Source organism: Aphis gossypii, unplaced genomic scaffold (genome assembly GCF_020184175.1).
Source record: "Aphis gossypii isolate Hap1 unplaced genomic scaffold, ASM2018417v2 Contig00476, whole genome shotgun sequence".
NCBI classification, from domain to species: domain Eukaryota; kingdom Metazoa; phylum Arthropoda; class Insecta; order Hemiptera; family Aphididae; genus Aphis; species Aphis gossypii.
In genome coordinates, this window is record NW_026083125.1 from 46786 (window position 1) to 62456 (window position 15671).

At 28.0% G+C, this 15671-nt stretch overlaps 2 protein-coding genes, 1 long non-coding RNA gene and 1 pseudogene across 3 annotated transcripts; 2 read left to right on the forward strand and 2 right to left on the reverse strand.

The window, feature by feature from the left end:
* Positions 1-3434: 3434 nt before the first annotated feature.
* On the forward strand, positions 3435-4535 carry LOC126554356 (uncharacterized; annotated as a pseudogene).
* A 2939-nt stretch (positions 4536-7474) lies between these two features.
* Positions 7475-8669, forward strand: LOC126554362 (uncharacterized). The gene is made up of 4 exons (XR_007606658.1): positions 7475-7841; positions 7992-8083; positions 8159-8361; positions 8458-8669. It is a non-coding gene; the product is annotated as an uncharacterized LOC126554362 (long non-coding RNA).
* A 359-nt stretch (positions 8670-9028) lies between these two features.
* LOC126554363 (death-associated inhibitor of apoptosis 1-like) lies at positions 9029-10306 on the reverse strand. The gene is made up of 2 exons (XM_050209443.1): positions 9953-10306; positions 9029-9124 (listed from the first exon to the last, which is right to left on the reverse strand). The coding sequence occupies exons 1-2, from the start codon at positions 10293-10295 to the stop codon at positions 9093-9095; spliced, it is 375 nt and encodes a 124-aa protein (XP_050065400.1). The 5' UTR covers positions 10296-10306; the 3' UTR covers positions 9029-9092.
* Positions 10307-11108: 802 nt separating this feature from the next.
* Positions 11109-13806, reverse strand: LOC114119087 (zinc finger MYM-type protein 1-like). Its single transcript, XM_050209439.1, has 5 exons — positions 13654-13806; positions 13056-13485; positions 12558-12935; positions 11751-12512; positions 11109-11452 (listed from the first exon to the last, which is right to left on the reverse strand). The coding sequence occupies exons 1-5, from the start codon at positions 13804-13806 to the stop codon at positions 11109-11111; spliced, it is 2067 nt and encodes a 688-aa protein (XP_050065396.1).
* Positions 13807-15671: the final 1865 nt, after the last annotated feature.

Here is a 15671-nt window from a genome sequence, read left to right on the forward strand (position 1 = left end):
ACTGTAATATGTCATTTTACTTAATTAATAATTTAATATTAAATGTTATAGATTATGTTCAGTTTCAGAAACTGTAAGGTGAATTGTGATCTTCAACAACGACCAAAAATGCCAAAAAAATTTGAATATCAAAAATAATGAATATTTACAATGTTACCTATACACTTTTATTTTTCAGGATTCTATAACTGTAGCACAAAGGGCCATCTGGCCCGTGATTGTACGTATATTTTGTAATTATATATATTATTATTATTAAGCAATAAATCTTCCTAAATTATTAATAATAAGATATGTATTTTTAATACTTGTTATCCAGGCAGAAGTAAGAAGAATCGGCGGCGGCCGATACCAGGCCGTAAAGCACCACCGCGATCACGATCGCCCTACCGGTGGTCCGGGGCATCGTCTCGCGGTGGGGGCCGAGGTTCGTCGCCCGCGCCGCAGCTCACCAGCATCCGGTCCGTACCAAGGAGTCAGAGCTCGGTTGTGGCGGACCGTGTGGCCGCTATGGTGGTCATGGACGTAAGTAGTATTTATTTATTATTATTAATTTTTTTTTTTTTTTGTATAGGTTTTTTACTGTGAGGTTGTGGGAACGGTAGGGGAAAGCACGTGTGTGTATTGTGGCAGAATTTCTAGTGGGGCACCCGTAGGTTTCTGCCATGCCCCGGGGTGGGGGATGGCGGCACTTATTCTCCGGACACGGTGACTTGCCCGAAGAAAAATGCCACCCGGTGACCGCGAATCGAACCAGCAACCCGGCTGCGCCACAACCGACGCCTTAGACCGCACGGCCACCTCGTCCCCCAATATTATTAATTAATATTAATTGTTAAAAATATGATTTAAATACAGGACAGAGAAGGATGTCCAAGTGGTAAGCAATAAGTTTTTTTTTGTTAGCGTTTTTATTATTATTTTTCTAAATTTTAAATTTGTTATGTTTATTTTTACAGAATAAATAAAATATAATCAATATATTTGTATGTGTTTTTCTTTAAGAGTTTTCATGGTGTCTATATTTATATTAATATAATATGAGTATCTAATAATTAAATAATAGTATCAGTTGTAGTAGTGCAACTTGTTATGTTAGTTTATTGCTGTGAATTTGAAATTTACTGTACACATTGACTTATTTTGCTAATTCTTATTTTTGTTGTTATGGTTTTAACAAAATTTAACAACAGGTCCATAATTATTATATTCAATCATAATCAATAGTGACCTTAATATAGTTTATTTTCTTGCTGGACTGCAGTGATAGTTATTGTTGTTTTTTTACATCCAGATTCTGAAGTTTTCTGGTGGATTTTCCTAAAATTGTACTACATAAGCACCTTCTCTAAGGAGTACCAATAGGAGCGAATCATCAGTGAAAAATGTTACAAAAATGGGGAAAATAAATAATAATAATAATAGAAATAGTAGTCATCGGTATTTTTTATTTTTCATTGTATTTTTATTAATTTTCCGTGCAATTTTCTTAACTTTTTCTTACATAAGAACCTTCTCCTGGGAATAACAACCCAAACAAAATAAGAATGAGCGAAATCGATCCAGCCGTTCTCAATTGATGAAATGTTATACATTTTTGTCTCTATTTTTATATATATAAAGATAAAAGATAGATAGATTATTGTGAACTAAAAAAAAATTCACTCAACAAATTTCCAATTTCCAAACTAAAATAACTATAGAAACCATAGATTATATTGATTGTACATCGAGCTGATGTTTAGATGTCTACGTCTACCATAGAGTAAATAAAGACAATGGTATCGAGTTCAAATCCCAGACATCAATGAATAGATTTTGCACTTTCTCTACTTATTCGGTTGACTTTTTAAAAATTTTCTTTCGTAAAAACTTTCTCCAGACAATAACAAATACAACTAAAAAATAATTAGCGAAATCGGTTCAGCTGTTCTCAATTGATGAATTTTTATACATTTTTAAGCGAAATCGGTCCAGGCATTGTTGAGTTAGTTATGCGCGTACATACAAAAAAGGGGGTTCTATTTTATATAGTAGTATAGATATGAGTATCTAATAATTAAATAATAGTATCAGTTGTAGAAGTGCAACTTAAATGTATCATGTTTGTAAAGGAAAGTATAAGTTCGATCAAATTACTTACATTACAATTACAGGTATTTGTGCAGCTAATAGGTTAACCTAATAATAATAATAAACATGTATTTTAAGTACCATTATTATTATGTTGAGTGTTGGCACCGTTGGTATTGTTATAGGTATTTTTTATTTTTTGGTTAGTAGCTTAAATAATTAAAACATTTATGTATGCTTATTCAGCTTATTGTAATCTTAAGTATATTATATTATATTAATTAATTTTAAAATATATAATGCAATAAAATATTAAAATGTAAAAAAAAGAAATTAAGCAGTATAATAGGTAATAGGTATTATTGGTTAATTTACATGAGCTATTGCGTATAATACATTTAATTTTTTTTTTTTTTAATTTCATTTTCACATAAAAATGATGAAAATAGAAGAATTTTTGTAAATGAATTTAATATTAATAAGAATAAATAACATAATACATTTAATAAATTCATATTTACCATATTAAGTTACTATAATAACATGTCCAATGTCCATCCAACATATTATATTCAGTCATAACAATTCTGCTTTAGTATACACACACAGTAATATAAGTAAGTATATATATATATATGTATATATTGGTATACCTCATACCAGTGTATGTATTGAAATGTCACACTTATAATCATAATCATAACTATACACTGTATAAACTCTTGTTTCTTATCCATATGTTCTCCTGGAAATTACGACCCAAACAAAATAAGAATGAGCGAAATCGATCCAGCCGTTCTCAATTGATGAAATGTTATACATTTTTGTCTCTATTTTTATATATATAAAGATAGAAGATAGATAGATTATTGTGAACTAAAAAAAAATTCACTCAACAAATTTCAAATTTTCAAACTAAAATAACTATATAAACAGTTCTGCAAAAAACAATGCTCTCAACACCATTAATCCTACACAATCAAGGTATACGTCTGACAACTGGTACTTTTGGGACTAGCACGGTAGATAATATCTTGTGTAATGCTGATGAAATGCCTCTTGAACTTAGACGTCATACTCCGATACTTAAATTCATATCAAGAATCAAAAGTATGTCCAATCATATAGCCAGTAAGATACTCCATAATCCTCTCTCCTACAACTCACCCAACAACACGAACACAATTTTTGAATATTTCAAAATTATCAGTGAAAATCTCGGCCTTCAAACTCAAACATTGAGCAAAGTACAACGTCCGTCGCTCCCTTGGCTGTGGTCTCCGAATATCAACACTCAACTCACCAACTACTACAAACACTCCACTGACAGCACTATCATCCGCAATCTCTTCTCGGAAATAATGTCCCAACAATACTCCAGCAGTACACACATATACACTGATGTATCCAAAAATTCTAATGGAGTGGGCTTTGCAACAATCATAGGTCATGAAAATCATAAATTCTCATTTCCTCCTAGCACCAATATCTACACAGCTGAAACTTATGCCATCTTTGAAGCACTGAAAATCGCCTCCTTCTCAAATTCAGATTCTTTCACCATCATAGGCGACTCTTTGAGTGCTTAAATATCTATCTCAAATCCATACTCCAAGAATGAACTAGTACAACACATCCAAAAACTGATATCTATCTCTAACAAAACTTTCTCTTTCATGTGGGTCCCCTCTTACGTCGGCATTTCTGGCAATGAAAGAGCGGATAAATCCGCAAATGAAGCCACACTTCCTCATAATGCCTTAAAAATAAACCTAACTACATCCTCAGAGTTGCTCGACATCATTAACACCAAAATCTCCGACACATGGCAAACAAATAAACTGAGAAATATCAAGCCTTCCATAAAAAAATGGAATTTCCCCTGTAACCTCAAAAGAAGGGATGAGGTCATTATAACTCGTGCCAGAATAGGCCACACTCATCTCACCCACTCATTCCTCATCACCAAGGAACCCGCTCCAATATGTGACGCATGCAACGTGGACCTGTCGATCGAACACATTGTCACTAGATGTCCAAAATACGCCGTAGTAGTATACATTTGTATGTTCTGCGCACTTTTGACTGCGGAGATTGTAAAATTTTAAGGGGGATTTTTCCCCTCAAACTTTTTTTTTCTCCGCTGTACCAGTAAAAAACACTGATTTTAAAAAATTTAAAACCAATTATTTTTTCCCCTGTTACACATTTCTTCATCCAATCGATGAATTTCAATTAAGATATGGTTAAGTAAATCCATTTTCTAAAAAAAAACATTTTTTTTTTTTTTTATGTTTTGGAAAAACTATTATGAACAAAGTAATACTTCTATATAAGTAGGTGTATAAAAAAAAAGAAAAAATGGAAAATAGATTAAAGAAATAATATAATTAGGTTAAAAAAAATAGATTTATTTAAACAAATTTATTTATTAAATCTTCTAGTTGATTATTCAAAATTGAGGAACGATAACGTATACGTCTATTACATTTTTCACCAATATAATAAGAAAAATTATAGTCATCTAAAACGTTTCTTTTTTCATTTCTTAACTTGTCTATTTCAACTAGATCTATTATTTTTTTTTATATAAATTATTAGTTTTTTTATTTAAAGCTCTTATATCAATTTTTTTTTTCTTCATCTTGATCAACACTTTTTTGGTTTTCTAAAACTTTCAAATGTAATTCTTCAATCAAAGATCGGAGGTATACGATTTGAGGAGATTCCATTTTATAATTCTGAAATTATAGGTAAATATTTATTCGTTTATTTTTTTTATTTTAAATATAAAAAAGGTAATGTAAAAACTATATCTCATTTACACCACATCTAAAAAAAATAATTTGTACCACTTTTCAAGTTTATAATTCACACCAAATAAAATTTAAAAAAAGAGCATTATCTAATCTGTACTTACTAAAATTATAATTTGTAACATTGTTCACATTATTAAAATTATAACTATAATAAAATGTATATATATATAAGTAAATTTTTGTTTAGCAATAATTCATAAAATATATAAAATCAATCATACTTTAATTATAAATAAATGTAAAACAAACTCTATATATATATATTAAATAAGTAAATTTTTGTTTAGCAATAATTCATAAAATATATAAAATCAATCATACTTTAATTATAAATAAGTAAAACAAACTCTATATATATATATTAAATAAGTAAATTCTTGTTAAGTATATTATACTATTTTTTTAAAAAATATAATATATATATATATATATATATACCACAGAATATACTCCGTGTATATACCGTACATTACTATAACTAAGCTAATTATAACAAAAAATAATAATAACTATAATTAAGTGTATAAGACGTAACAACACAAAATATTGTTTACGATGTATCTGTGTATATGTGGTTTGGAAAAAAAAATGTGAAGATATAAAATTATACATATTATTATTTTAATAAATGACATACTTTTAAATGTTGTACTACACACTAATCTTTTGAACTATTCAAAATGTTTCGTACTATACTCAATTTTAGGGCTGGTACAAATTACATATTTCATTTCGTTTTTTTTTTAACGTGGTGTAAAAAAAAAAAAACTAAAATTTATTTATTTATGTAACGCAAATACATGTTATATTTTTGATACAAATGAACCTATTTGTGGTGTAAATTATGTAAAATACCATTATTAAATGGAATCATTTTTATAGTAGAAAATTATAATAGTAAATATTTAATTTAAAGCTAGTTAATAGTAGTAAAGTAATAGTACTTACATTTCTGTTAGCGTGGAGATGCTTGAAAAAAAAATATACTGGCTTCTAGTTGTAGTGAACGGTCTTGATGAAGATGGTTCAGCACGATTCAACGACGAAGTCCACTTTGTCGTATGTGTAAGAAATTTAAAATTAAAGTTATTTATTCACTGAATATAATAAAAGCAAGCTCGATGTATTGTTAAGTATAGAACAATGTCATCGGTCTATGCGTAAGTGAAGCTTAACTTTGTCTAATTCTTAATACTACCACAACCCATTTTATATTAAACTATTTGGGAGTAGTCCCCCAAAAATATACGTGCGTGTCATGGTAAACAGGAAATTCGACTATACGTTTCTATTTCATATTTTACTATAACCAATTATTTAAATACATATTTTTTAATCTTTAAAATATATGTATATATATATATAATATATACCACAGAATATACTCCGTGTATATACCGTACATTTACTATAACAAGCTAATTATAACAAAAAATAATAATAACTATAATTAAGTGTATAAGACGTAACAACACAAAATATTGTTTACGATGTATCTGTGTATATGTGGTTTGGAAAAAAAAATGTGAAGATATAAAATTATACATATTATTATTTTAATAAATGACATACTTTTAAATGTTGTACTACACACTAATCTTTTGAACTATTCAAAATGTTTCGTACTATACTCAATTTTAGGGCTGGTACAAATTACATATTTCATTTCGTTTTTTTTTAACGTGGTGTGTAAAAAAAAAAAAACTAAAATTTATTTATTTATGTAACGCAAATACATGTTATATTTTTGATACAAATGAACCTATTTGTGGTGTAAATTATGTAAAATACCATTATTAAATGGAATCATTTTTATAGTAGAAAATTATAATAGTAAATATTTAATTTAAAGCTAGTTAATAGTAGTAAAGTAATAGTACTTACATTTCTGTTAGCGTGGAGATGCTTGAAAAAAAAATATACTGGCTTCTAGTTGTAGTGAACGGTCTTGATGAAGATGGTTCAGCACGATTCAACGACGAAGTCCACTTTGTCGTATGTGTAAGAAATTTAAAATTAAAGTTATTTATTCACTGAATATAATAAAAGCAAGCTCGATGTATTGTTAAGTATAGAACAATGTCATCGGTCTATGCGTAAGTGAAGCTTAACTTTGTCTAATTCTTATACTACCACAACCCATTTTATATTAAACTATTTGGGAGTAGTCCCCCAAAAATATACGTGCGTGTCATGGTAAACAGGAAATTCGACTATACGTTTCTATTTCATATTTTACTATAACCAATTATTTAAATACATATTTTTTAATCTTTAAAATATATGTATATATATATATATATAAACGATTATTTAAACTATGTTCGTAATCCAATTATTTAATATATTAATATTCATTATTCTAAATCTAACCAACTAATATCAGCTTAGGGCAACAGGAATGAAGTAATGTAATATGCAGGATTTCTACATACGAACTAGCTGTATGTCTAATTCTTAATACTACCACAACCGCTTTTATATTAAACTATTTGGGCGGCGTAGTCTCCAAAATATACGTACGTTTCTATTTCATGTTTACTATAACCATTATTTAATTTTAATCTTACCTTGCTAAATTTACGTACCTTGCTAAATTGTATATAACCTTTCAAATCTGACATTGAAATGTAGAAGTCAATTACATTCTTTTAGATACAAATCGCACTTGTTATTACATTCTATTTTTTCGAATTGAAAAGACGTACCTTTCAAATTTTATTCTAGTTAGTGTTTTAGCTGAACTGATTATTTTAAACTTAAGAGGAGGAGTAGAAGTGGTTATATATAATATATATATAAGAGACTCATCGATACAGTATATTCAGTTTACTTCAACAGATTTACAATCTAGACTTTTTTTTCTTTTAATAAAATTAATTTAATTTTGAAAAAATGTCCTGCTACTCATTTAAAAGCGATGACGAGGAGTCGGTTGTATTTTCCGAAGTAAGTAAAAAAAAAATTTTTTTTTCTTTTTTTATCACAATATAATACATAATTATTTTAATTAAAAGACATTTTTTTTTTTTTATTAAATATTTTATGAAAAATTGATTTTGTAAACCGTCATCAGCTTATCGTCTATTTTAATTATAGGATAATATTGCAACAACATCTCAAAAAAAGGTACATCGAAAAGGTTAGCTGTAAAACCGGAGAAGAAACCGGTATCGAAAAAGACGAAAAAGGTGAGTTATATAAATTTATGACATACTACGAAAAAGTAAAAAAAAAAAAAATATAATTTAATTATTATTTTATAGAGCACTGCTATTTGTTATACAGACAAAATATTAGATTTAATAACAGATCCAACTATACCAACCGATGCAAAGAACACCTTGAATATAAAAAAGGATGATTGTTCATTAACGGTTAAGACACCTGTAGACAATACGGCTGTAGATTACTGGACTATAGCACATTATAAATGTGCTAAAATTGCTAATGTTGCTCTGCAAGATAGGTAATAATAATAATAATAATAATAATATATATATATATTTAACTAAAGTGAAATATTTATAATAAAATTTAATTTAACCTAATCTAACTTTTTTAGATGGAAGCATGCTGAATGCTCACTCAAAATATCTTTAACAGGACAGCATCCGGATGATTTAACTACAGCCAAAGAAATGGTGACGCTCATTCAATCTGTTTTCGACAAAATGATGCGACATCCCGCCAAGAAGCTAATCAGACACAAACCAAAAAAAATAAACTTATAAAATGTATGTAATAGGATATGGTGTTGGATTAATTTTATTTAATAAAAAAAAAATTTTTATATTTATATTTATTTTTTATTATTTAGATAAAAAAAAAAATAATAATTATTCATTTATAGGTTAAAATAAAAATAAAAATAAAAAAAAAAAAAAAATAAAAATAAAAATATTGAAAGTTAGTATACAAGTGGTATTAATTTCACATTTTTTTTTTTTTTTTTTACAAGAACGATAAATTAAAATAAATTAAGAAACTTTTTTTTATTACATCACTAAATCTTGTAATATCATGTTCGACAATGAATTAAAATGAAATTGTAATAACTAGTACATAAATGAACAATCTTCACTTTGTATATTGCTGTAGCTGAAATCATAATTTTGAATAAATTGATTTGTAAATTCGTTTCGTTGACAAGATGATGGTAACCCATTTACGTCAGACTTAATTAACGTATAAGCTGTATCAAACGTTTTTTGGTATGATTCCAATTTTTTCTGTTTTTCTACAATATACAAGTCAATACAATGTTGTAATTGTTTCAAACGATGAAGATCAATATGAGATAATGTTATATAATTATCATTAGAATATAAATCTATAGTTGATTGGTTTACATTAACAGAGTAGAAAAAATTATCAGCTATCTTAACACGTTTACAACGAGTATGCAAATTTTCGATAATTGTATTAAAATTGTTTTCGCACATTAACTTACACCACTGATCAAGATCTAACGTTACAACTTTTTTAGTTAATTTACATTCTAATAATATAATAATTGAAATTTGCTTATTAACTAGAAGTCCAACTGTTACACTTTTCTTACTAAAAGGACGAATATCGAACACAGATTTTGATACAACGATTGATGGATTCATATTGATAAAATAAAAAAAAAACAGTAAACAGTATTTTTTTCTAGAAATATGAATATGATCACTAGACAGCTTAGCTCAAACTAACAAGTTTTGTTTATCCATACATGTTATATACTAAACAAATGTAAGGTTAAAAAGAAAAAAAAAAATTAAAAAAATGTGAACGTATAGTGTCTAGTTGGATAAACAGTAAAGAGTTATTATACTTACCTAACTAATTCGATAGAACCTGAAACATTTTTTAAAATCATTAACATATTAAATTTAAATTGACGCGTTATCCCACTAGGCTATACGTTCACGAGGTATTAAATAAGTTATTAACACATTTAAGTTTATTAAATTCAGATTTTTTTTATTGAAATATAGAAAGTTAAATGAACTAAACAACAGTATCATATGACCTTGATCCACAATCACAATCACAAATATCGATAATCTTACCATATTTTTTTACTACATTTTCAACAAACTGATTTCCTTTTGATAATAATACAAAAACACATTTCGGATTCCATCTTGAATGTTCAATCCATGGATTATCTTCTTTTTCCCAACGATGCAATATAATACCGCAGCAAAAACATTCAACAATATCTTTTTTCCCTGAATATATAAAACCGCTTTCAGCTAATGAGTATTTATCTTGAGATGAAGTCAACGGAAATAAATTGAATGTTTTCAATCTTGATATAAATGTAGTGAATTCTGGATATGTAGGATATGCATTGTTTCGTACTAACGAAACAAGTGAACAAAAACTGTTGTTAATTTGTTGAAAATTCATTTTTTATAAAAAAAAAATAAAAAAAACTTAATGAATTAAACTTGATTAAAACTAACAGAACCTGATTGAACGATGGTTGAATATTAACTGAACTGTCTGAACTGGAATGAATTCAATAAAACGACTTTTATCTATAATTTATTAAAAAAAATGAAATTACAGTGTAACCTGAATGTTTAACTTACAAGGGAAATAAATAGTGTTGAAGTGTGTATACACTGTTTAAACTTTATGTGTGACAGGGGAAAAAATAATTGGTTAAAGGCGGAAACTATACCTCAGGGGCGTCATTTCAATATTTGATAGGGTAGGGCATAATATTGACTGGCCCTATCTTATAAGTATATATAAAAAAAGGCGCTCGCTCCGCTCGCTAGCTAGCCCAATTTTTATTTCAATTATTATTTTTATACTTTATAATTTATATAACACAAACTGTAGCCGCTTTTATTAACATACTACTTATTATAACATAAATACCCAATCTTAACTCACATCAACATATTATTATAATCTTCAATGTAGTTTACTCTGAAAACCAAATAATTAATAATATTTGTATAATATTAATAATAGTTTCCCAATAAAATATGCATTAAACTATTAAAGTACCACATCTGTGGCACTGTTTCACTAAGTATACCTTATTTGAATTATAACATAAAAACATTATAATACTTAAATTTAAAAAAGCAATAAGCATAAGCAAATAATAAAAAAAAGGAATTTAAGACTAAAATATTTCTTTGTTCTTTATTACTATTACAATTCAAAGAAATAACTATTTCTAAAAGCATTATAGTTGTGCATTGCTTAGCTTATAAGTGGGTAGCGACGATTCTTCATACTAGCAAAAATGTGAAGTGCTTCATCTAAATTAATTGTTGAGGCCTCATCACTTTCAACAGCAACAACCAATAAATCATTGAGACGATCATCACCCATAGTTAATCTTAAATATGATTTAATTTGCTTAAGTGATGAAAAAAAGCGTTCATTAGAAGCGGTGGAAACTGGTAAGGTCATAAGAATGGTTATTATTTTTAATGTTTCAGAGTAACATTGAGGTAATTGGAGTAATATTTTTGAAATGGAATAAAGATCATGTTTGGTATTTGAATCACCCAAAAGTAATTCTCTAGCACTCAGAAATTCAGCTTTTAGTTTGATAGTGTTAATATTAAAGTGCTTGTAATTTTGTAAAAATTCATCAAGGAATGGACATTTAAAATTAAAATATTCAGGGCTGGAGGAAAGGAAAATGCTGCTAGTTAAAATAATGCTGTTATTTGTATCATTGAAGCGTTTATCTAGTTCATTAACAAATCTACAAAAAGAAAAATATATATAGGTATATAAACAAATGTCAAATTCAATACTTGAAGTTTTAGATTATTTTAGTTGTAGGTACATACCTGTCAACTGCTGAAAAAAAAATGATTTTCAAGTCTTTACTCAACTCTGAAGTTTTGTTCTTAGAACTTTGACCAACCGTAGTTTCAACATAAAATTCTAATAGATTCTTATTCAAACATGTCTTTCTTGGATTCTTTTTTTTATTTATGTTGATACCATTTTTAACAGCAATAGTTTTTGCTTTTTTTGTAATATCATCCCAAAATTCATCATTGCGCATATTATAAAGCTGTCGTTTTGTAGATCTAATTAAATCAATGGCGACTGGTAAAATAATAGAACAGTCTTGGAGGGCCTTTGATGCACAGTGAATGGCTCTAAGAAGTGATTCCATAGCATGTGATATTTTAATAAATGACAGTGTATTCATTTCTTTTAAAATTCCTAGCGCTCTTGCCTTTTGGTCATCATTTTCGCTAAGTATAGTAATTACTTCAATAATTTCTGTATACCGCAAATTTATTTTACTAATTGATCCAAACCAGTAAGCCCATCTAGTTTCAACTAATCTTTCTAGGTGTAATACGGGTAATCCTTTTGCCTGTTGCGCTTTAACAAATAACTCATACCTAGTTTGTCCATTCATAAAAAATTTATAGAGATCTTGCAAAGTGTTGAAAAAATTGACTATATAAGGAATGTTTTGTAATGTATGAACCAAACACAAATTTAGCCTATGTGCATAACAGTGGATATAAATGGCGTGTGGTACAACATTAAGTATTCGTTCTTGAACACCTGAGTGGATACCACTCATAACGTTAGCACCATCATAACATTGAGCCACACAATTTTGTAAATCTAATTTATTATCCAAAACTGTATCAATAATTTTTTTTGATAAACTATCAGCATTAGAAATCAACATATGAAAGCAACCAATAGATTTCTCGTGAATATTCATATCACTATCCAAAAACCGTAAGACAATTACCATTTGTTCTTTTTTAGATTTGTCCTTGGTTTCATCTACCATGATTGTAAAAAGACCTTGTGGATTAATTTTATTTAAAATTTTTTGTCTAGTACATTTAGCTATAGATGAAATTAAGTCATTTTGATATTCTGGACTTGTGTAGTGGCCATACCTTGATGCAAGTCTTTCTTTCATATTTGCATCACAAAACACATCCAAAAGTTCTAAAAAATTTCCCCTATTTTTGGAATTTTTTGATTCATTATTTCCTCGAAATGGTAACCCTTGTTTAGCTAAATATAATGCTACTTTGAGTAAAAATAATATATGTTGACGATTCTCATTTATATTATTTTGTCGAACATGTATTATTTGGTTTGATACAGATAATTCATTTTTATTTTGAACTAGTCTATAATCAATCCAACGTTGCATAGAAATTATGTGCCTTTTATTTCTCTCATGTTTATTTAGAGTTCCTTTAAAATCTTTCCATTTATTACAGGTAGCACCATAATCAACAAAACTTAATTTTCCAAAAACTTCACCTGGTGCAGTAATACTGGCAGCAAAATGTCGGCAAACAAAACAATAAAGCGCATCTAAGGAAACTGAATATTCCAACCATTCATATAATTGATAATATTTTATACTAAAACGACGACCATTAGTAGTTGGATACATCATTAATTTGGGTTGAGCTGGATGGTCATTTTTCGATGAAGAAAGGTCTTGTGAATGGTTTTGTACTATATTATCTTTTAACAAAACTTTTGCATCGACAGTTGTTAGAATTTTGTTGGAATTTGTTTCTGTGTTCACACTTTCTTCAACTGAGTAAACTTGTTCAGTTTTATCCTGGATACACAAAATTAAATTACTGATTATATTTTATTAGAAATTAATTTAACAAATAATTATATTTAATAGCTATTTCTATTCAACTTTCAAATGATTAAACCAAAATATTTTATAAGAAACAAGTTTAATAAGACAATAAATTAAATAACAATAAATTGTACATACTTTCGATTCAACTTTTGAGACTTCTGACTGTTGAGTCATTATATTAAAAAAAGATAATTTCTTTTGTTTACTATCATTACCAGCAATTATTAATTCAGAATTTCTCTTGAGACGTCGCTTCTCAGCTCCGCCTTTAGGCTTATTATGAGACATAATAAAGTGTAAAATCGTTAATAGGTATACTTGAAAAATTAATTTTTAGTCAAACGCACTACACAGTACACACCAAGTCATATTAAATTCAAAATGAAAAATTCAACAATCGTTGGTCATTTTAAAAATTGTTATTGATAACGAACATTTACAGCACGGTTTAAGATATACATATATCTTAAACCGTGATTTACAGTGCTATGCTCTTATCAGTTGGTCATATCTCTGTCGTAGTTACATTACATTCATAGACCAGCTATTAACTTAGTTAATAATATTATTATTATTAGGTTTATGATTACATTATACTGGTTACCACGACGTCGATAGCTGATATTTAATCGTGGTTTTTAAATTTACTTTAGCGTCAAGATAACGAATATAGTTCCATAGAATAGAATAATAATAATAACGTAATTAATATATTATTATGATATACCACAAATTTCTATTTTTATATTATGTAGTATATTCTAGAATAGTCAGTAGATTTAAGATTATATTGATTATTATAGAAAACCCGGCCCGCTTAGACCCGGCCACCGGCCCATTTGGCTACTTTAAAATCTAGGGTCGGGCAAATGCATACTCCTGCCCCCCCCCCCAAATGACGCCCCTGCTATACCTTAAATTTTAAAAATCTCCGCAGTCAAAAGTGCGCAGAACATACATTATGGTTTTTGAGAATCAGTGTTTTTTACTGGTACAGCGGAGAAAAAAAAAGTTTGAGGGGAAAAATCCCCCTTAAAATTTTACAATCTCCGCAGTCAAAAGTGCGCAGAACATACAAATGTATACTACTGAAGGTTAAGTTGAAAGGGGGCCCACTTAGTGTATGGTATCCTGGGGCCCAATCCAACCTTAATCCGGGCTTGCTAGTTATGTAGGTTTTTAAATTTTAAAGACACAATAATTTTCAATTTAATTAAAGTTAATTTGGTATAATATAATATCTATCAGAGGTACGTATATTTACAAATATTTTTTTGCATTTAATTTTAGTCTAATTTCATACAGTACTTACAATAAACTTGGAATAAACTTATTCCAAACAAAATATTTTCAGTATATATTTTAATTTCACAGTCCAGGTTAAAGAAAAACTATACTAATTTTTAATATTTTCCTAAACATTATATTTACGAACATCGATGTGTTGGTTTGGTTCAGTGTTTAAGTTACAACATGTCCTTATATCTTTTTTTTTTTTAAATAAACTAAAACTATGTAGGTGTTTATAATTAAAGTGATAATTTTTACCATATTTTTCTATTTTAGATTTTGAGCGAAGCAAAAGTATTTTTTACAATGTGTTTTTTAAATTCTGAACGAAGTGATTCAAAAACTAATCACTGAAAATACTTGAAATTTTCACCAAATGTTAATGACAGTGGTATCTGTATATAGTTAAATTTTCAAAAAATGTTGACTTTTAATTCATAAAAATGTTTGTATAGGTAGCTAAGAGTTGAAAATTTAATACAAGATTTTTCATAAGCTTAGCTTACAATAATTATAAAAGAACTTAAATTTTGGTGTATTCAAACCATTAAAACATAAACCACCTTTTTCACCAACAACTAGAAATTATATCCTAGGCTAACTAATCATCTTCGTTCAGAATCATTTTTCGTATACAATGATACCTATCATTGCATTCAAATTTAACCTACCCTAGTCCGAGGTCCACCCCACCCCCTAATGTACAGCAGAACGGTACCCACTTGCCCGCTTTTTTTTTTTTTGTGTTGTCTGTCATCACCTTTTGGATCAGTATTTTTAACAGCATATTTTAGTAGTAAATCTAATAGGCGCTTTGGATTTTAAATTTTAAACAGTTGTCAAAATCTGCAGAAATAACAAAC

Bases quoted from the DNA above. Each gene is read 5' to 3' on its own strand.
- LOC126554363 (XM_050209443.1), bottom strand. From the start codon at position 10,295: ATGAATTTTCAACAAATTAACAACAGTTTTTGTTCACTTGTTTCGTTA. The intron at 9,125-9,952 runs GTAAGATTATCG...GTAGAAAAACAG, and splicing joins AAATGTAGTAAAAAAATATG to AAAAAATTGGAATCATACCA.
- LOC114119087 (XM_050209439.1), bottom strand. From the start codon at position 13,806: ATGTCTCATAATAAGCCTAAAGGCGGAGCTGAGAAGCGACGTCTCAAG. The intron at 13,486-13,653 runs GTATGTACAATT...TTGTGTATCCAG, and splicing joins TCTCAAAAGTTGAATCGAAA to GATAAAACTGAACAAGTTTA. The intron at 11,453-11,750 runs GTAAAGACTTGA...TCAAACTAAAAG, and splicing joins GAACAAAACTTCAGAGTTGA to CTGAATTTCTGAGTGCTAGA.